The 23,016-nt window shown below is 50.6% G+C and overlaps 1 protein-coding gene across 1 annotated transcript in view; it reads right to left on the reverse strand.

Annotated features, from left to right (window-relative positions):
* Abcg1 (ATP binding cassette subfamily G member 1) overlaps positions 1-23,016 on the reverse strand; it is a 59,056-nt gene that overhangs the window by 21,080 nt on the left and 14,960 nt on the right. Inside the window, exon 3 of the mRNA XM_036167555.1 lies at positions 660-777. Within this exon, the coding sequence (XP_036023448.1) occupies positions 660-777 (118 nt within the window). The remainder of the gene's footprint in view (positions 1-659; positions 778-23,016) is intronic.

Here is a 23,016-nt window from a genome sequence, read left to right on the forward strand (position 1 = left end):
GTTAACTATGGGTTATTGTTGCTGCCCCTCCTTGCTCTGTGAGAACAGAAGAACAGGATTTTAGAAGACCTTTCTTAAGCACTTCGAAAGCTTCCATTTTAGAATCATTCACAGATGAATGACCTTGGTGTGACCTTGGCAAGGGTGATCCCCAACGTCCTGAACAACCATGGAGACCACAGGCCTTGGACATAGCAGCTCCTCATTCTCCTCTGTCACGCCTTGTCTAACTGCCCAACATGCCTCCCTACTGGCTCTCTGTCTTCCGATTATTGCTCTTCCAGATCTTGACCTTGGTACATTTTCCTGTCCAGAGGGTAGACTGAGGGAGGAGCTAATTAGGAAGCTGCCTTGTCCCCCTGCCTGTGCTCTCTTCTTCATGTCCTATGTGGCCATCAGCAGGTGCAGGCTTTTGGCACTGTCTTCTCTGTCCTGTTTCCCTCCTGGATTCTCAAGCTCTGGACACAACATGCACCATACACACACACACACACACACACACACACACACACACAGGCATGCATGTGCTCCGTTTCCCAGGAGCCCATGTGAGCAGAGCTTCTGGTAGCAAATGCTGTACATGACAGAATGCTCCCTGTGACAACTGCTCTGAAGTGGCTCCACCACTCACACAGCTTTCTCTGCAGGCATCTGCTCACCTGTATCCCGCCAGAATGTTCATGAGCGTGGACTTCCCAGCTCCAGAAGGACCCATGATGGCCACCAGCTCTCCACTGTTGAATTTCCCAGAGATCCCTTTCAAAAGGGTCTTGTATCCTGCAAAATGCAGATTGAATTCATTTTTCTAGTTGTTGCATGCTTTGTTAGGCCTCAGTCCTGAACTGCTTGGCTGAAGCCAAAGGCAGAGTCTCCCACAGTGCAGTATGAAAGATTTAAGGTGGCATTATAGGCCAGAAGCAGACCTTGTGTCTGTTTTATCCTACAGTCTGCTTCCCAGAATGACCTTACACCGTATATCCACGATCACAGCACATGCATATTGCTTAGGGTTTGCAGGGCACTTGTCCATATGGCATCTATGTTTAGGTAGATGCACCATTCCCATCTCAAAAGGAGGACAGGTAGACAGAGCCTATTCAACACTGGACCAATGGCCATTTTCTCAGCCCGATGTGATGCACAGGTGCCCGTACTGATGGGTAATTATCTCAGCATTTCATTTGCGAGCTTTTTACTTACCCCTTCTAGGCTTACACAAACACAAGTAATTTGTACACAATTCACAAGCAATTGCTTTATGATTAAATAATATAATCAATGCATTGTTAATTCCTCTATGAATGATTGAAAGGGCTTATTGTCACAGAGTCACATCAAATGTCTAGGGAATGTCTGCCAAGTGTCTTCTGCCAGGATCTTTAGAAGGGGGGGGCGGGAGGGTACACATCCAAAACAAAGTCAGAACACTGCAATTTTCAAGTAGATTGTGGAAATGTGCTATAAATGATAAATGGAAGCCACTGGTTCAGAGATAAAGATGCCAACTCAGACATGTCCTTTGGCGTGGCGTCAGATAAGAGCCCACCCTAGCGTGACAGGCAAACATTACATTTTAGCTCCTGTGCACAATGTCTAAAGAGACCTCATGAGCCAGGGACATGTGGAGAACTTGCCTGGTCTTCCCAAGTTTCTAGTGAGCACCCAAATTCACAGATCTGAGAAAGCTCCACCCCAAAGGAACATTCTACCCACAGTCTTACTGTCTCTCACAGATGGGACACTTGTACATTCCCAACCTGTCACCAGGTGCCACCTTAATTTGGACAAGGAGTCCCTGGAGCCTTGTTTAAGTGAGGCAGAGAGAAGCGGAAGCTGGAGCCAGGAAGGCCGAGGCTCTGAGACTGAATCATTAAGCAGAGGAGGCTGGCTGTCAGCTGTCGTCCCAGAGGGAAAAGGGGCCCAGGAACAAAAGGGAGGGGCATCAAGGGAAGCTCTGAGCTGTGGAGGAACCCAGTTTCCCTATATAACGGCACGGGGGGGGGGGGGGGGGGAGCAGGAGATGAGTGAGTGGGGAAGCTCAGGAACTGTGTCTGTCTTCAGTGGACAGACAGACGAGCAGATAGGCAGACAGAAGTACAGAAGAGTCAGGGATGGCAGACACTCTTTCTACACAAAGCCAAGCTCCCTGACCTGCAGGCTCATCAGACAGAGTTCTGCCACCTTGGGACAGATGTGGACCTCCAGGGGCCCCGAGTGACATCACCAAGGGAGCGGTAATGCCCAGGCGCCTGCTCATTACTATACTTATCTATCTAGGCTGGAGTTGGGGTTACTGTCGAGCAAAGGAGCAGCTGCAGGCTGCCTCTACTCCAAGATGAACCCCTGCTGAGCCCCCATGAGCTGGAAGCTGCTCAAAGCTGGAGTCGGGTCACTGAGATGGCCACCAGCTGAGAAGGGAAAGCCAAATATGGTGCAAGTTCCCTCTGGATAGCTCACACGAGAAAAACACATAGATGGCTGGACACAGCTGGGCTCCCAGCCCACCCTACCCCCCATCAACAGATGGGCATGTATAACCAACCAGGTCTAGAAGCTACCTCACACTTCTCCTAACACGACAGGCAGCTGTTTTTACACAGCCAGGGCAGAAGCAGATAGTTTCTTCTCTTAGGAATCAAGACCACATTCCTTTGCCTGTGAACAAATTAGTCCTTCCTGTTTTTCCCCCTTATCCATTTTTATGTGCATGTGTACATGAGTGTTTGCATGTGCATAGAGGCATGCACATATGTGGAGGACAGGGGTGGATGCTGGGAATCATTCTCCTTCACTCTTGCACCTTACTGAGGCAGGACCTGTCTGTCAATCAAACCCAGACATCGTGGACATGGCCAGTCTTGCTCTAGCTAGTTTGCACTGGGGATCCCCTCTCTCGGCCTCCCTAGACTGAAATTACAAGTGAGCCAGCCATGTCCACCCGGCATTTACGGGACTTCTGAGGTTCCAAACTCTGTCCTTCAGAGGAAGTCCTTGGACCACTGAGCCACTTCCCTAGCCCAAGCCTTTCCTCTTTAGCCAGGAAACCACTCCCTAATAATCCCATGAGCCTCTGCTGGCCGTGTGAGACTCTCCCTGGCTAAGCTACACCTCTCACAGGAGAGCACCTCCAGGATGAGCTAATGCTATGCCGGAAAGCAGAAGCTGTGCTCAGGTGGAATGCAAGCACGGTTTCCATCCCCTGCGCTAACAGCGCTTCACAAACTGCACCTTCTCCGTCCACCTACTAAGGGGACGCAGGTGGTGTTAACTCAGGATCGGGACTACCTTTCTCATTTTTTGTGGCCTGCTGAGTGTTCCAGAAAGCAGCTTGGCTCACCTGGGTCGGACATGGTGCCAGCTTTGCCCAAACTATTCAGTTTGTCTGCAGTGTGGATTCTTCTGCGCATTTTGCACACATAGAAGGATTCAGAGAGGCCAACTCTACCCAGCAGCCCAGCAAAGGAAGCAAGGTACCACAGCTTCAGGCAGCCTGAGTTAGTTCGCAGACCTGGGGCCGCCTGGCTAGAGCAACCTGCGGGTCTCAGCAGCCATTCCTCTCCTGACTCCCCCCACCTGTGAGCAGACTCAGTGCTCACAGAGTGCAGCTGCTCAACGCAGTCATAAAACATGCTGGGTGTGTTATGCCCTTACTGGTGCATGTGGTCAAAGGCCATGCTATGGCACTGAATGTCAAAGGCCTCTCTTCACTTCAAGTAAAGGGCGTAATCCACATAGACATCCTGTGGATGACATTACATCATATCTGTGTGGATTAAGGATCCTGATTGTGTCTGGAGTTCATGCAGGGCACCAGCTCCAACCAAGAAGCCCTCATGAGATTTTAGACAGTTCCAATTAGCTGCTTAAAGCTGTGATCATTTTCAAGGAACTAAAACCATTCCTGGGAAGCCTGGGAGTCACAAGGCTTCTCTGTACAGGGGGCTGTCAGTCTGGAAGAAATCTTGTCCCCAGCATCTGCCCCAAGGTTGGCTTGCAGCTGTGAGAACCTGCCACCACCATGATGATGGATGGACACTCCCAGCAGGCAGTCTCTGCCAATTGGCACTCCCAGGGCCCAGCACAGAGGTCACCCCATGAGTGGCAGCTGGAAAGCCCACCCCTGAAGAAGGGAAGGAAGATGTGTGTTTTGACAGTACACTATCAGCATCTTTGCAGGTGGAGCACCATTGTGGACTTCTGGGGAGCAAGCTGTCCCCAGGTGGAATACTTCTATGACCTCAGCACCCCCAAGGAGGCAGCTATGGGGCAGCACTTGGCTGTTTTGGGGGAAAAGAGAGGCTTCAGATGCCCAGACCTTCCAGGGCCTCAGAGAAGGAGTGTCCAACACTGCCTCCAGGTCCAGCTACCTCACTTGGTTCCACCCACACTTCCTGGGACAGCAGAGAGACAGGTTAGGAAGTAGATGCCTGACAGAAGACAGAAGCTTGTAGCCAGACTCCCTGTGGAGCCAGACAGTCGGAAGTCATGTGCTAAGAGGCAAGTTCCCAGTGTGTGGACACCTGCGCCTCAGGGGCTGGAGCTGGGAGAACTTGAATGTGGTAGGAAAAGCAGGACCACTCCCAACCTAGGCAGAAGTGTGGCTGAGCCCTGAATAAAGAAAAACAATGCAAATAAGACAAATAAAGACCATCTGCTGGGCCTTGGGAGGCTGAGGAGTTCTTCCTATCTATATAATTGAGCCTCAGGCAGGGAAGAGAAGAGCAGCAAACCTCAGTGCTAACAGCATTCCAGTCCCTGGGGCCTCTTCCTGTCATACCCACCGGAAAGAGCTCATGGAGTCTGCCTTACATCCATGTACACACCGTACATACAGTCTGTGTACACGCTGCCAGCATGTGCACAAGGACATTCTCCGTCTATACATGAATACACCATGTGCACTCACATGCCTGCAGCTTATTATAAACACCATGGATGCAACCTATCCCCCTCCACTGTGTTCACACTCATCCATCACAGACAGACAGACAGACACACACACACACATACACACACACATGCCTAGAGCACACAGGCTGTGTACAGACAGGAGGCTAGGTCCTCAGACCACAGCCTGGCCATCCCTGCCCCAGCATGGAGGAAGCTGGCAGTCACTTGCATCAGCCCACACAAAGCATCTTTCCCTTATACAGAATTTTTATGCTTCTGAAAGCAAAGATAGTCTCTCTCCAAGCTTCTAAGTTTGGCTCGAACAATCTGAAACATAGTTCTTATGGTCCAAATGATGCCACAGCACCAGTGTGGACTCCAGATAGTCTCTAAATGCCGCATCAACCTTAACCTGAAGGCTATCTTGCTGTCTTGGCCTCCACACCTAAGGCCCAAACTGCCTCTGCATGAGCCAGCAGTCCCTAGAACAAGCCTAACCTCACTTCCGGCTTCCCCTGCTCATCTCCCCACTCTCTTAGCTCCTACCTGGAGGGATCTGGCTCCAGAACAGACTGTCTGCCTTTCCTGACGCTTCACACTCCCTCCTCAAGAGTAAATACAATACCCAAAAGACAAAGGTACACATTCTTTTCTTATTTTTATTATTTCATCATTTTATATGTGTGAGTGTTTTGCCTGAATGTATATCTGTACACCACGTGTATGCCTGGTGCCCATGGGAGCCAGAAGAGGGAGGGATTCAGATCGCTTGGAACGGGTGGTTGTGGATTACCATCTGGGTGCTCGGAACAGAACTCAAGTCCTCTGGAAGGGCAGTCAGTGCTCCTAACTGCTGAGCTGTCTTCCCAGCCCCGAGGTACATAATCTTGCAATACCTGATGGCATTCCTTTCTTACCCTCTTTTGGGGGCTTCTCCCCCAGTGCCCAAGGACCTTCTGAACTGCAGATCAGCCGGAGCATGAGACAAACCTAACCCTGCCAATCAAACTGATGCTCTTGGCATTCTGTGCTTTCTGAAGGACAAAGGGGCTTTGGAACAATGGCGGTGGTGGGCATGGGCTCTGGAACATTGTCTTGGTAACAGAAATGTGGACCTCAAGGTGTACAGGGTCCTAGTTGTCAAAGTCACAGGGAACCTGTGCCAGAGGAAGGCACTGTGACCTGTCCCCAGATGTGCAAACAACACACTGTTCCATTGGCTGTACATGGAAGAGGAGTAGGTCCCCTGTTGGCCTATGGAAATCCACCAGGGGCTGAAGCCAGTGCCTTGCTCCAGAAAGCAGTGGGGTAACTACAGAGCAGGGAGCCCTGTGTCCCTCTGTCCCCAGCTCTACTTTACAGGCTTAACTGTGGACACCTGAGCCCTCCAATTGGCTGTCCTGACCAATGGTTCCTGTTCCCTGCCCCTCACCATCTACTCCTTGGGCCCTAGGTGTGTGAAGAAGCCCTTCCCATCCACCTTCTATCCCAGAGCCAGTACTTCTAATTGCACTATGCACAGGGTAACATCAAGAAGTGAAAGGGCATAAAATATATTAGTAAACACGGAGAAAATGGCCTCAAGTCTCCCTACACCCTCATGAGGCAAGCACTCCCTCCTCACTTCTAGCTTTCCTCTCTCCCCATTGCTGATAGCTGGCCAACCCACTAGGCAGCTTCCATTTTGGGTCCTAGGCAACAGGCAGAGAGGCCCTCCAAACACCTCTTTCCTCCCTATGAGGCTCCACACTGGATGCCCGAGGTACACAATAGCACCTGCCAGGTGCAGGTGTTCTTCAATGACGGTCATCGCTCTCCAATGGGATTCAAGGGCTCTTTGTGTAGAAGGTTCATGGATGAACAGGAAGTCCCATAGTTGCGGTGATAGTTTGTTTGTGCTCTCACAAATAAAGCTTGCCTGAAGATCAGAGTGTGGAGCTAACCACTAGAGGCCAGGCAGTGGTGGGACACACCTTTACTCCCAGCACGTGGGAGGAGGAAACAGGAAGTTATATGGCGGGGCAGAGAGAGGAAGTGATAAGGCGGGGTGGAGACAGGAGCTCAGTCAGCCCTTTCATGCTGAGGATTGGGTAGAGGTAAGAAGTCTCTCTAGCGGCCGGCTCCTTTACTGATCTTTCAGCATTTACCTGATATCTGGCTCCAGGGTTTTTATTATTGAGACCAATTAGGATTCATGCTACACATAGTCATAATACCTCATTCTGGACCTAGCTTAACTGAGCCCAGTTTTTCAACTTCCAGCTCTCCAAGGTAACTAAAGGATGTGCTGGTCCACCTGGTCTGGGCCTTTGGTTTGTCCCTAGCTCAGCATGTTCTGCCAAACAACCTTTTCCACACGGCAAGGCCTGCTGGGTAAGCCTCCCTTTGATTCAGGCCAGGACCCACGTATGCCCTCAGAGAAGCCTGTGAACATGCATATACGCCTTGCCCTCGGCACGTTGATGCTCTGACAGCATCTGATATGGCGTGCCAGGGCATGGAAGGTGCCCTGCAGAACTGGGGTGGTGGCTGCTGGCACAAGTCTCCGTTCCCTGGCAACACCGGACACGGGCTTCCCTGTCCTATCCCAACACACTTGGCTTGCAATGGCATCCGGAGGGGTGCTTTCCTCTGACAGCCTCCCGAGATGTGACACTAAAATGGAGTTAAAATCCGAGTGGCGAGCCAGGCCAGGCAGCACACACTTAAAACCCCAATGGCTCTGGATGCTGAGGATGGAAGACCATAAGTTCAAGGCCTTGCAAGGGCATCTTTTGTTGTTGTTGTTTTGAGACAGGGTTTCTCTGTGCAGTTTTGGTGCCTGTCCTGTTTCTCGCTCTGTAGACCAGGCTGGCCTTGAACTCACAGAGATCCACCTGGCTCTGCCTCCCGAGTGCTGGGATTACAGGCGTGTGCCACCACCGCCCCGCTTGCATGGTCATCTTAATGAGACTCTGACTCAAAACAGAAATTAGTAAAAAGAAAGGAATGTGGCCAGGGATGTGGCTCAGGGCAAGAGTGCCTGTCCAGTAAGCATGAAGCCCTAGGTTCAAAACCCAGTGCTACGAAGAAAGCAGAAAACTAGAACCCAAGTTCCAAACTTGAGAACTCCGAGGAAGGGCCTAGGGAGAAAGGCCAGGAAGGATTAGGCTGACCTCCGCCCTGCAGTCACCAAGTCAATCAGATTCTTGTGCTTCCACGCACCTCTGCTGTAAATAAAGGTTTGTCTTGCAACACATGTCAGAGTTGAGTGATATCAGAGCCATGCTCCACTGGAGCGCAAATACGGTACAGCTTCTAGAAGCAAGTCTGGGCTGGTAACCACCGGGCCTGAGTGTTTACATCGTGAGGTTTCCCAGCAGAAAGCGTCAGCCCATCACTCACGGCTCTCAATCTCCCGGCAGCCACGGACAGCTAGAGAAAAGATACCCAGGTAAGCTGTATGTGTGTCATGTCTGCATTTCAGCGACAGGTACAGAACTGGCTGCTTGAAGTGCCGCTTCCAGACCTGGTTTCAACAACCTGCCATCAGGGTGGAGGCAGGGGTGTTTCTGGGCCCACCCCCTGGACCAGCCTCCCCTTGCTGCTCCAAGTGAAGCAGACATGGGGAGAACACCTTACAAGATTAAGCAGCCACCCTGAGAGAAGCATCCCTCAGAAGGCCTGCTCACCTGGGGAGCTCTGGGGTGGCACAGCGAGAAGCTCACCATGGATGGTGGACTCAGCCTCTTCCACTTCCGCTCTCTTCCTGGAATTCCACTACCTTTCCACAGACCCAACTCTACCTGCTTCAGCCCGTGGCTCTGGGCCTACTTTTCATCCATCACGCTAATATCTCCTCAGTTCTCCATCTGGTCACAGTCTCCCAAACATGTGTTGGCCACTTCATCCCATCCTGTCTATTCTTAGAACTAGTTTTATGCCCCCCAGGAAGCACATGAATTTGATAAGGTGACTGGCCATGCTCCCAGCCTAGCTTACACATCATAAGACCTGGGACAGCTCCATGCGTCTTTATCATCCTTGCTTTTTCCTTTGTCGCTTGGAGACAAGGATATCTACTTTACACAGTAGGAGAGTTACAAAGTACTTGACATATGGCTGGGTCCCACAGACCCTTCCTGTCACCACCCACATCTTCACCCACAGCAGCCCCTTTCCCCTAGGCTAATGGTCCACGACACCCATCTGTCCCTTAGTGTCTTGGCCATTTCACCCCCCTAGAGAGTCCAACTAGTAAGTCACATAGACGGGCCAGGTCCTATCTCACCTCTCACCCCAGGAAAAGACAAGAGTAAATTCATGGGCCTATGTTTGGGGTTAGGTAAATCAAGACGCACAGGATGGCCTGTGTTTGGGATCCGCTATCGTTTTGTGTCTCTCCTCTTGCAGCTGAAAATATAACTCAGTTACTATGGATATTCCCGATCCAACTCATGTTCATTCCTGGGATAGCCTTCAGCTACAGCAGGAAAAGGCCTAATTGCAGGGGAGATAAAAATAGCTAGCTGTGTCTGAAGCTCGGTGGCACTGGCTGAGAGGTGATTTGTGTTAGTGGAAGCACGGAAGTGTCACTGATGAAGGTCTGCACCAACAGTAAGTGTGACCCGATCACTGAACTGTACCAGTCAACACGAAGCTGCAGGGAGAGCTGTGGCTGGGCTGAAAGGACGTCCTCAGGTTGTTCTTGGCCAGTTCTCCTTGGGATGCCCCTGCGCCATCTTTAGAACACTTTCATGAACCAGTGAGCTAGTGTGCATACCATGACTGCCAGGAGTGTGAGCCTCCTCAGGCAGAAAGAAAACTGAGTCCAGCAAGACACTGGGCATCTCAGGACAGCAAGACACTGGGCATCTCAGGACAGCGAGACACTGGGCATCTCAGGACAGCAAGACACTGGGCATCTCAGGATAGCGAAACACTGGGCAACTCAGGATAGCAAGACACTGGGCATCTCAGGATAGCAAGACACTGGGCATCTCAGGATAGCAAGACACTGGGCATCTCAGGATAGCAAGACACTGGGCATCTCAGGATAGCAAGACACTGGGCATCTCAGGATAGCAAGACACTGGGCATCTCAGGACAGCAAGACACTGGGCATCTCAGGATAGCAAGACACTGGACATCTCAGGACAGCAAGACACTGGGCATCTCAGGATAGCAAGACACTGGACAACTCAGGACAGCAAGACACTGGGCATCTCAGGATAGCAAGACACTGGACAACTCAGGATAGCAAGACACTGGGCATCTCAGGACAGCAAGACACTGGGCATCTCAGGATAGCAAGACACTGGGCATCTCAGGACAGCAAGACACTGGGCATCTCAGGATAGCAAGACACTGGGCATCTCAGGACAGCAAGACACTGGGCATCTCAGGATAGCAAGACACTGGGCATCTCAGGATAGCAAGACACTGGACAACTCAGGACAGCAAGACACTGGGCATCTCAGGATAGCAAGACACTGGGCATCTCAGGACAGCGAGACACTGGGCATCTCAGGACAGCAAGACACTGGGCATCTCAGGATAGCGAGACACTGGGCAACTCAGGACAGCAAGACACTGGGCATCTCAGGATAGCAAGACACTGGGCATCTCAGGATAGCAAGACACTGGACATCTCAGGATAGCAAGACACTGGGCATCTCAGGACAGCAAGACACTGGGCATCTCAGGATAGCGAGACACTGGGCAACTCAGGATAGCAAGACACTGGGCATCTCAGGATAGCGAGACACTGGGCATCTCAGGATAGCAAGACACTGGGCATCTCAGGATAGCAAGACACTGGGCATCTCAGGATAGCAAGACACTGGGCATCTCAGGACAGCGAGACACTGGGCATCTCAGGACAGCAAGACACTGGGCATCTCAGGACAGCGAGACACTGGGCATCTCAGGACAGCGAGACACTGGGCATCTCAGGACAGCAAGACACTGGGCATCTCAGGATAGCGAGACACTGGGCAACTCAGGATAGCAAGACACTGGGCATCTCAGGATAGCAAGACACTGGGCATCTCAGGATAGCGAGACACTGGGCATCTCAGGATAACAAGACACTGGGCATCTCAGGATAGCGAGACACTGGGCATCTCAGGATAGCAAGACACTGGGCATCTCAGGACAGCGAGACACTGGGCATCTCAGGATAGCAAGACACTGGGCATCTCAGGACAGCGAGACACTGGGCATCTCAGGATAGCAAGACACTGGGCATCTCAGGACAGCGAGACACTGGGCATCTCAGGACAGCGAGACACTGGGCATCTCAGGACAGCGAGACACTGGGCAACTCAGGATAGCAAGACACTGGGCATCTCAGGATAGCAAGACACTGGGCATCTCAGGATAGCAAGACACTGGGCATCTCAGGATAGCGAGACACTGGGCATCTCAGGACAGCAAGACACTGGGCATCTCAGGATAGCGAGACACTGGGCAACTCAGGATAGCAAGACACTGGGCATCTCAGGATAGCGAGACACTGGGCATCTCAGGATAGCGAGACACTGGGCATCTCAGAACAGCGAGACACTGGGCATCTCAGGACAGCAAGACACTGGGCATCTCAGGATAGCGAGACACTGGGCAACTCAGGACAGCAAGACACTGGGCATCTCAGGATAGCAAGACACTGGGCATCTCAGGATAGCAAGACACTGGGCAACTCAGGACAGCAAGACACTGGGCATCTCAGGATAGCAAGACACTGGACAACTCAGGATAGCAAGACACTGGGCATCTCAGGATAGCGAGATGCAACGGGCAAGGACGAGGGAGCAAGCTCAGTTAGAAGATGCTTGCAGGCAAGCATGAAGACCTGAGTTCAAGCACTAGAACCCACACCAAAAAAAAAAAAAAAAAAAACAAAACAAAAACAAAAAAAACCCACAGTAGTGTGCACTTACAATCCCAGTGCTGGGGAAAGCTCAAGGCAGGCAGATTCCTGGGGCTTGCCAGGTAGCCAGCCAGCCTAGTGTACTGGGAAAGCCCCAGGACAGATAAGGGGAACAGTGCCTTACAAAGGAAGTGGGTGACATATGAGAAAGGCACTAAAAGTTAATCTCTGGTCTCTGTATTTATACACACACACACACACACACACACACACACACACACACACACAGAGGCACGCAAGCATGTACCTCCCTCCACCCAGGTCAAACAGGTATCAAGGCTATGCTATTCCCAGAAAACATGACTTTAATAGGTTTTACCCTGAGTTGGCAGGGCAATGATCTCAGGTATCATCAACATGCCTAACTAGAAGCCACCAGCTTCTCCATCATCAGCTCCTCTCCTGTCTCAGACCTAAAATGCAAAGTCTCTTTGAGCCTCCGCTGCCTGGAGGGTCAAAGGTGAACAAATACATTGCCTTATTTAATTCTTGATGCACGCTACAAGGACACTTTCAATACAATGAACGTCAGAGTGGAGAAAGGCCAAAATGAGTTTCTCTAAGCACCACACCAAGGCCCTAGGAAAGCCCGAACCCAGACAGAGTCACCTCTGTGAGAGACCAGGAGAGAACAGCCAATGTGCCTCAGACTGATGGATGAAGGGGATAGGGTCTCAGGAAAAATGACCAGAAAACGTCCTGAGAAACTTACAAGGCTCAAGAGGCCTCTCTCTGAGGCTACAAAAGCAGTGAACTCCTGCTGGGGGAAGAGGGACTCTTAGGTGGATTGTGTAGGAGCCTCCAGAGGGGCACCCTCTATGACTTGTCACACAGAATGGGGTGAACATTTAACGACACTCCTGTCTGAATCGCCTATATGCCTACATAACTCCTTACACATGCTCCCGTCACTAACCCCAATAAACTCAGTTCACCAAGCCAATGTGTGTCATCATTGGTTTGTTCTGTTGTCAGTGCCCTATCTGACACAGCTAGTTAGTTAGCTTTAACTGTCAACTGGACACAACCTAGAGCCCTCTGAGAAGGGAGTCTCCATGGAGGGACTGCTCAGATCAGACTGGTCTGTGGGTATTATCTATGGGGACTGTCTTGTTAATCGATGTAGGAGGGTCCTGCCCACTGTGGGTGGTTCCATTCCCTAGTCGGGTAGTCCTGGGCTGTCTAAGAAAGCAGTGTGAATCTGCCATCAAATATCCAAGCAGGGTTTCTCAATGGTTTCTGCTTCCGTTCCTGCCCTGACTTCCCTCAGTGATGACCTACGACCTGGAGGTGTAAGCCAAACAACACTTTCCTAAGCTGCTCTTGTCAGAGTGTTTTTAGCACAGCCACAGGAAGGAAACCAGAAAACAGGGTGAATGGTGTTTGATCATATCTCCTCAGGAAAAACTCATGAGACAACCAGCCCGTCTCCAGTCTGAGGCACATACCTCAGCTCTTCCTGAGCCTCAATCACTCCTCAGGGCAGTCTCCAACCCTGCCCCACACATAACCTCTATTGAATTTTTTATTCTCCTGGTTTTTCTCTTTTTCCTGTTTAACTCTATTCATCTTTAAAGAGTTTAAGTCATTTGTGCATATTTCTGGAATTTATATAAATGGCACAGCATTGTTGGTCCCTGGGGTGGTTTCTTACAATGTACTTACAATCTCAGTGCTGGGGAAATCTTAAGACAGGCAGATTCCTGGGGCTTGCCAGGTAGTCAGTCAGTCTAGCTTACTGGGGAAACCCAGGACAGTGAAAGAAAGAAAAAAAAAAAAAAGCATACATACATACATATATATTCCAAGAGATTAGACTCTGCTTCTTTACCCAATTCTAGAATATTCCACAGTGAGTGTATCTGTGATTTGCTAACTAACTCTTCTTTCTAGTGATAACCCATGGTGTTCAGCATGGACAGTGCTCACCTCAGTCTGGGGTGCTTCAGTAGCTGAAGGGACCTTCAGTGTTGAGCACTGACTGCCTGGTCATTCATCATGGGCTTCAACCACAAGAGTCACCACAGCAAAGGACTCCATCTTCCTGTCTCTGGGCTGTAGCCCCATTTCTCCTGCCTGTGACACATGACCTATTTCAGGCTAATGCTGGAAGCCTGCATATGACACACTGTGCCTCAACAGCTCTGAGCCTACTGTATGTTAAGCCTTCACCTGGTCCCTATGGAGACCTTCCTTGCATCTGAGCTAGCTAGCCATCTGCTTCCACATTTAGGATAACATCGCTATAGTTGTGTGAAGTCTACTGTATGCCTCAAGAATTAGTATTAGTAATTAAAACCAGACTAAAGCGGGTAGGCTAAAGAAATGGCCCAATAGTTAGGAGCATTTGCTGCTCCTGCAGAGACCAGGAGTTTGGTTCCCAGCACCTAGGTTGGAAAGCCCATAACTACCTGTACCTCCAGCTCCAGGGGACCGATGCCTTCCTCTGGCCTCTGTGGGTACCAACACACAGACACATACATGAAAATAAAAACATATAATTATACGCATTGGAATAAAGGAACTAGAGATTGCCAAAGGTCATAAAAGTCAAATTCTGCAGGAGCTGGCAAATTCAAAGGGCATGAAGGTCATGCTACTTGTCATTTATTATAACTCAATCAGTTCTGACGCCGGAGAAAGGTACAAACATGCCCATCTATGTTCCTGACAGTGGATTCACAGCCCTCTGCAATCTACAAAATAAGCATGGCTGGACAAGGGCCTTTACTAAGTTAAAGAAATGTTTACATTATAAACACACTGTGCATGCATGCATACACACACACACACACACACACACACACACACACACACACATCACTGTATTGTAAGATGACATTTCTCACTTTCTGCATCAAAATTACAAAGAAAGTGAAACTCTCATGTAGTTGTTTTTCGTGGCTTCAGGGAGTTGAAGCTATGACTGTAATCAATCCCTTACTCCATCCCTCCCCCCTCCCGCCCACTCCCTTCCCCTTCTCTTCCTCCCTCTCCCTCTCTCTCTCTTTGCCCTGGAGGAGACCTGCTTTGGTTATTGCCTATGCACATGGACTGAGAGTGACTTATGAAATATTTATTAACAAGTGAATTACTAGGGCAGCTTGGCTGTTCTGCCAGGATCTCTCAGAACTGAAATGCCTCACTAATAATTCCGCCCAGAGTTCTTCTAGACCCACGGAAGATTCTAAGAAGCTGCTTCCCACAGACACCCTCTGGAGGAATCCTCCAGTTCAGTTCTTTGAAGCGTTTGCGTGGCTGATTCACAAATCGAGAGGTCCCACATCTAGAATGGGAAGAAACCCCCATGTTGGCACTAATTCAGGAGAAGTGGCCCCCTTCCACTGCCTCTTCACTTCAGCCATCCACACCTGCGCAGATACAATCCCTGACCTGTCTGCCCTGCCCTCTCTGAGATGTTCCTGCTGGGACACAGACCTTGATCAACTTGGAGGCCATCCCAAGAAGAGGCAGACAGGGAGGGTTATGTATTGTTGAACCAGCCCTTTGGCTGGCTTTATCCTGGCCCTTCTGTCATCACACCTCTACCACATGTCCCTGTGAAGACAGTCTCCAGAAAGCGTAAGTCTCAGGAATAGACAGGGAAATGCACCTGAGGCGCCAGGTTGCCCCCATTCCGGGGCTGCTCCCTCCTCTGGCTCTGGTGGGGATCCCACATGTATATCCAGGCTCTGGGCTTCCCCATGCTACCTTCTCAGGAATAGCATGCTAGCCTCAGTCTTGTTTCTGGGCTGTTAGCTGCCCTGTCTTCCTCCTGTCCCTACGATTGGCCAGGGAGGCCACCTGGCCTGTGCTTCATTGCAAGTACCAAGAACCGTCCACATACAGAAGGCCCAGGTGGCCCAGGAAGCATCCTTGGGGCAACCTCTGGAGAAAACAGACGGGGTCAGGACTCTCCCTTTCCCCAGTGGTCCAGCTGAGAAGACAGGAGCTCTCTAGTTCCTTAAGCATGTGTATAGCTGCAGCCCTCAATCCACCAGTCACCTGATGACTGATCGGAGGTTCATCTCCCTAAGCAACCTATCCTTCCTTTGGTTGCTTAGTCTGCCGTCTTTCAGAGGTTCTGTGACCCAGGCACTTATTTCATCCCACCCACTCCCTGCTACAGAGCATGGCCATGGAGACGTTTGGGGTTGCACCAAGGGACACAGGGTTCATCAAGCTGCCACATTCCCTCTGGGTACCTAATGCCTTCTCAGGGCCCTTTGGACAGTGATGGGCCAGCGACTGAGGAGTGCCCTTGCCAGGCATGGGGTGTTCACACCCGTTTCTCACCCACCCCTCTGAGTCACCTTCTGGGACCTCCATCAGGCCTTGAGCTGGCTCTGTATGGGAAGGTACTTCCCCTATGCAAAGGTCACCCGGAGCCTCAAGTGGGTGTTTTCCACATTTTTCTTGGGAGGGACATGGGTTGCTTGTAAACAGCCCCAGCTCTCCATCAGCAGGAATAAGAAGAAGCCTCCATTGTCATCCACTCTCCCCACTGCCCCTACCCCCACCATACACACACTAGGACCAGTGAGGCCATATCTATGGTCCAAGTACAATCTCTAAAATTCAGGGATTATGATCCTTACACATTAGAATCTGCCATTATGTAAATAAGGAGAAACTGAAGTTCATTGCCCAAGAGTGAGAACTGCAAAGTTAGACAATATGGAAAGCAGGCTACAGGAGAGCCTGTCCGGGGCTTCTGCTGCAGCGTTTTGCTGGCAGGGCACTGGCTGTGTTAACTATCTGCACACTTTCGTTTGCGTTTTGTTTTTCTTTTGTGCTAGGCGCTGAACTCAGTGCCTGATAAGGAAGTGCTCTACCTCTGGCCCATTACCCAACTCTGCCAGTTTCTTATCTGATCCAAGGAGTCTAGAACAAAGGATCGCAGGGATGTCTACTGCCCTGTCCTGATGTGTTACAGTCAAGTTCTGAGAAGCTCGCTTAGTAGGGCTGGGCACTGAAAGAAACTGGTGAGGCAAGGGGTCTGGGTGGCATCTTCTCAACAGTAGCCAGCCCCTGCCTGCCCTCCATGACACATTCCCACCCTGGGAGCACCTGAGGCTCTGCAAAGGGTTCTGATACTTGCAACAGAGGGTGAGTTTTCTTCCAGCCAAAGATCAAGAGGGTTTAGAGATGAAAACCAAAAACTCCCCAGCTGGAATGGTCCTCTAGGTTTCCCTCCTGCTCCTTCTGAATTCTATGACAGATGAGTCTCCTCCACTCACAGGACATCCTCTGTGGCTGTTCTCAGTGCTAGTTGGCAGGTAGGGATGGAGATCATCTGGAGCTTCGGCAACATGCTTCCCAAACTGGTAGATGGGACCCCATCCTCCCTGCCCCCACCGAGGGGCACTACAACTGCTCATTCAAGTCCATACAAGGGGAGTTAGGACACACCTCTGGTCTCGGTGAGACAGAAATAAAATCTACATTCTCTTAAGTAACAGCAACAGGAACTTCTGAACCAGGTGTTTTGTCCCACACTCAGTACCGAAGTCTGCTGTCACCAAGATGCCCTGGGGACAATGATCCTCAGCCCAAGTCACCAGGAAGGAATAGAACTGAGCAGGTCCTTGGCTTCACAGTGAGTCAGCACTGGGCCCTCCCCTCCCCTGGAGGGCAGCTTCTACATCTCTCTCTGATTCTCTAGTATCTTCCAGGGCTGGAGGAGCTGCCTGGACCACTGTGAGTAAGGCCCGCCCTCCCCCTCCCCTGACTCCAGGGGAGTGATGAGCAGGGACACTCCCTAACTGTTTCTCAAAGGATTAAGTGTGACTCCCAAGTGGCCAAGCACTCCTCACTGATCTGATGGAGTTCCCCACCGACAAGTTCCCCACCACTGCTGCGTGTTCTGTAACTCAGACACGCTGGACTAGCACAAAGTCAACTGCATTCCAAGCCCTCGAGACACCACACCAGCAAAAGAAATTCACAACATACAAACAGCTTCATGGGTCACTGCTTTGCTGTGTGCACTCTGAAGGGCTACAGGTGTGGGACTGTGGAGCAAAATGGATGCGCTCCTGGGGGCCACGAGCCCTCTCTGGGGGAAGTCACATTGTTAGTCTGTTATTATCCGTGCTGCTTACCTTCACCATTTCATGCCAGGGTCAAGATCTATCTAGATGGTTTTAACCTCAGTCCATGGCCTCATGCAGCCCCAGAGAGCTATGCAAACAGCCCAGCAGAAAACTATAAACTTACTTAGAACATTGTAAATGTTTGGGGGGAAAATTCAAACTTGGTTGTGGAATTCTCAAGCCTGAACTCTACAGATGACCATGTCCAAAGGTTGGACACACGCCTGTGAGGGGCTTCAGTGTCTTCTCTTGGGGGTCCAGGTTTGAAAAGCTACTTTTTCCTAAGGGAATCTCAAAAAGGCAAAGTATAGGGTGAGAACTGCATGTGCTTCTAGGACTTTCTACCTTAGCCCTGGCCTCCCAAGTCCTGGGTCTTTTCTTCCTCTTCTGCACTGTCTGTCCTTGACAGGCCGGTCTGTGAAGCAAGCTCAGCGCTGTGGCATTAATTCCCTAGGGAACACACAGGCCTCTGGCTCTGATCTCCCCATGGAACGTGTCCTGGCACACCACCACCCTCCTCCCACCTGTGACAAGCTTGCTGCTGTCCTGGGGTAGGAGGGGAATCTACTGCACCTGAATGTCTTGATCAGTGGGTGCTGAGAGCTGGTAGGTCAGCCTGGGCTCCATTAGCATCTTAGGTGGCAAGATGCGTTACCCATGCTGAATGCTCTACCCATGCTCAGTGCTCTACCCATGCTGAATGCTCTACCCATGCTCAGTGCTCTACCCATGCTCAGTGTTCTACTCATGCTCAGTGCTCTACCCATGGAATGCTCTACCCATGCTGAATGCTCTACCCATGCTCAGTGCTCTACCCATGCTGAATGCTCTACCCATGCTGAATGCTCTACCCATGCTGAATGCTCTACCCACGCTGAATGCTCTACTCATGCTCAATTCTCTAACTGTGCTCAATTCTCTACCCGTGCTCAATGCTCTACCCATGCTCAATTCTCTACCCATGCTCAATGCTCTATTCATGCTCAATGCTCTACCCATGCTCAGTGCTCTACCCATATTCAATGCTCTACTCATGCTCAGTGCTCTACCCATGTTCAGTGTTCTACCCATGTTCAGTGCTCTACCCATGCTCAGTGCTCTACCCATGCTCAGTGCTCTCACCACACACCTATGAAATCTAGAATGTAAGGTTTTCAAAGACCCATAGACTCCTTGCCAGATCTAAAGAGTGCTAGGGTAGAGACCACAGACACCCATGCCAGTCAAATTCCTTCTGAGCCTGCCCACAGGCTGATGACCTCTTCCATCTGCCCCTGTGCCCTCAGTCCTGTGGGTGGAGCTGAAGGTCATGCTGGCAATGTGTGAGTAAGTGTGGAATGTTCTGGCCTTGGTTGTTTGTTCTCCCCAAGCGTGGCTTCCAGGTGTCACCTGGAGAGACCTGCTGGGGGCCTCCACCCTTTGAAACATCCAAAACTGGCCAAACTTGTCTCCAGGTTCACTACTTCCTCCTTACTGAACGCTACTGTAAGCACCAAGCACATGAGTGTTCAAGGTTACTGGTGGCCATGATCCTAGGTGGTCAGTGACTGTTTCACATGACCTCAAGGGGCAAACAGGAGGAACTTAGAAGTCAAATCATGCTAGACTTTGCCTTGAGGTCTTTCCTGTCATTAGCAGGGTCTCTGAAACTTCATACTGTGATCTCTTCTTTGATTGGGTGGAGATGGTGCTTTACAGAGTTGCTGAGGGACAGCCTGGCTGGCATCTTCTTCTGCCCTAACACTGTATCACCATCCTCAGTTGCTTCCCTCTCCTACAAAACCCACCTCTCTTCACAGTCCATGATGAGCACACACCAGGTGATCATAAGAGGGTACCACCAGCTGCCAGGACTGGTACAGAGGTGATAGGGTGTCATCATCACACACTGCTTCTCTGGGTCTGATTTGAGGGATGAGGTGCTAGAAGCCTGGACATCACCAGACACTCCCAAACGAGAAGGAGAACGTCCTAGAACTCTCATGCCCTGCTCCTTGACTCTGAAGATACCATTGGACTAAGGCTCCTTACTTGAGTGCCATGAACATCTGCCTGTGGGAGTTCCAACAACGGAGCCTACTCTAGAAGCACATGTTACACGTAGACATATTGAGGTAAGATCAGAGAAGAGACTGGTCCAGGGCTTAGCAGCCCCCATCACTTTGGCTCTACCCCATACAGACTTGTGACCTCGGTCAGGTCTTGAACACATCTCTGGAGACAGATGAAGCAGTGACACATGGGGCTTTGAGGACACATGGCCCATGAAAGACTGAGCCACGATCTGCCAGCAACCATGCTCGGGCTCCTTGACTTCTAACGCCTGAAATCACAGCAAACTTGCCTTCAGAATGACTAGAGGCTTTGACTCCATTGTATTGATTCTATCATTATCGGTTTCTGATGTCCCGCACATGCTGTTTATTCAGCTCTGCCTGTAAAACACAACACTCTGGAGGTGTCAAGCTGTTTGACCCACTAAAATATGGCTTATTGCTGCTATGATTCCCTGTCTTATAGAGAACTTTAAACTCACCCAGTGTCCTGCTGGTGAGTTGAGCAGTGAGTTTTACACCTACATTCCCAACCACTGGCCTCCTTATTTGGCCTTTTCCTTGACTTCCTGGGATGGTGTTAAATGGTGTTAAGACTTGGAGCCATTTTATTAAGAAAAGAGACAGAGACGTGAAATTCAAAATGTAGTTTGATTTATTTTAGCCTTTGTTAAAAAGAACTGCATTTTCTATAAATTTTGTAAGATAGCAGAACTTCCTGTAAACATTCGCAACCCCTGGCCTTGGGCGTTGAGGCTGCCTCTCTGCCAGCACCACTGCTGTTCCCATTGCGGCTGCCAGTTAGACAGTGGGTACAGCTCTCTCGTGTTCACTCATGAAGATCCAGCCACAAGACAAAAATACACAGGGCCTGATAGTCTCACATCCTCCCAAGATGACCTACATTAACCTCTCTCAGGAGGCAGATTCTGAAGTGTAATGTTGCTTACCCAGCTCCGTTTCTACGGTGGAAATTTCCACCCAGCCACTCACAAATGCCGATGCTTAATATAAATAGTCTCTAAGATGCAAAACTTATCATTCAGTGACCTGAGAGTTCTCAGAGGGCCTCTCAGGTGTGACACAGCTATGACTTGTCCTGCATAGGGCAGTGCCAACTCCCAAGTAAGACATGTTTATCAATGCTCTGAAAGGAAGGCTGATTCGGTTCTGATATTCACCACCAGGAAGCCACCAGCCTGAGTCTTAGAAAGGCAGCTGTGACTCTCTGGGAAGAATGTGACTGGAGTTGTTAGGGAAAGAGACCCATCCCTGGTGGTCCTAACGAGTCATGCTCAGCCACCTGCCCCCGATATGCTGATGAAAGAGAAAAATAATCGTGAGAAATAGAGATTATATTAGTTAATATAGCCTCATTGAGAGAAACAAATAAAGAGGTCCTGTGACACACACCCCCAAGTCCCCCTTCAGGGCTCTGACAAGCAGAGGGTAAGAGGTGTGACTTTAACTAAGCAGTCTTGCCACCCATCATTGTCTGGGCTCTGGGCTCTCCTGCATGATGGTCTGATACATCAGAACTATGTGAAATGCAGCCCTGGGGTACAAATTCCTCATTAGCATTTCCCTTCCCCCAGTCTGAGATTCTTAGGGGGAAATTCCAATGTCTTGGGGACCACTGTTAAAGTCCGATGGCCATAGGAAGAGCATAAGGTCTCCAGGAAGCTCCCTCAGTCTACTCAGGGAACAGAGAGCTCAGAGTCCTGTGTGGGACAAGGCTCCAAGCCCCAGCCTCTCTGGCCCTCACTAGATGGAGCTAAGGACACCCCCACACGGGGTTCTGGACATGCGCTCACGTTCTTACAGCGTGCGTCGGTGTCTTCAGCAACACTGCAGTTATCACAAACCCACACTTCCTTCTTTTGACAGGGGTTTCCGCCCATCTCCCCCCACAAGCCCCCAGAAAACAGAAGGGGGTTCACTATGTCACTGCTACTCTCCACCAGCAAGCTCCAGCTTCCTTTAGTCTGCGGCCAGTTCAGAGAATTGACACTTCGGGGCTATTGGCTCTCTTGCAAAAGGTTAACTCTACAACCACAAAACACCAAAGTGGAGACACAAGCGAGGAAAACACAAGCCAGAGAAGTCACCAGCCCCAAGGGGTCGCCTCGCATTTGGGCATGCGCCCCAAAGACTGAGCAGACCATATGTAAGACAGTGTTTAGTACTTCACAAGGTGCCTAAATTGAGCCCAGAGGAGCCATCAGGCTGGTGTCTCAAGAAGGCCTTGGTCCCCAGGGAGGGCATGGCATGGCTCCTCCTATTCCATCCATGTCCTGGGCCTTCCATGTACCCAAATGAGAGAAACCATGCTTTTCTTACATCTGGGGGTTCACAGACATAGCTAGCCACAGACGGAAGTGACTCAGCTGGGGCAGGGAAGCCCTCTGGATTCCAGCTGGCTTTGTAGAGCCACAAACCAGTCTCAAAGGGAAATTCCAAGATTTGGGAGGCCGCCCTGGTCCTTTTCCTGAGCTGGTCATAGAAAGGAGGTCTGCCTCTTGTGCCTTCCCCTGCTCCGAACTTGAAGCGAATAAGACCATTTCCAAGGAGTCCCAGACCAGCAGTGTCGCTTGGAAAAAGGGGTCACGTGGAGCTATGAGCTCTCTTTGACTTTGAACAGCAGTTTGGAAGCCCCCTCACCCCACCCTCAGCCCCTGCCCACACGTGCAAGTCTGATCAAAACTTCAAGGGCATAGCCAGCTCGCAGAAAAGCCTGAAGCATTCTGGTATCTGCTGTGTTATTCCCACCCAGCCACATGCCCCCAATTAAGCTTAAACAGGAAACAACCCTGTATATCAAAATATTCATCCAGAAATATGTCCTGCTTCCTCTGCTTCAGTGCCTTCCTGTCTGAAGAGTTCTCAGTTCCAGGTGCCTTTTGGACCTGAGGTGGAGCATGTGACCAGGGGCTTTGCACTCTGCAGTAAGGCTTAGTTAGCATCAGGACCACTTGAGCCCCCTAGAGCGGCAATATTGTCCTCCTAGCAACAGCGCCGGGTGCGCGAGTGCGCACAGCCAATCGCGCGGCTCCTCGCTGCTTCCCGC

The sequence above is a fragment of the Onychomys torridus genome, chromosome 18 (genome assembly GCF_903995425.1).
Source record: "Onychomys torridus chromosome 18, mOncTor1.1, whole genome shotgun sequence".
NCBI lineage: Eukaryota > Metazoa > Chordata > Mammalia > Rodentia > Cricetidae > Onychomys > Onychomys torridus.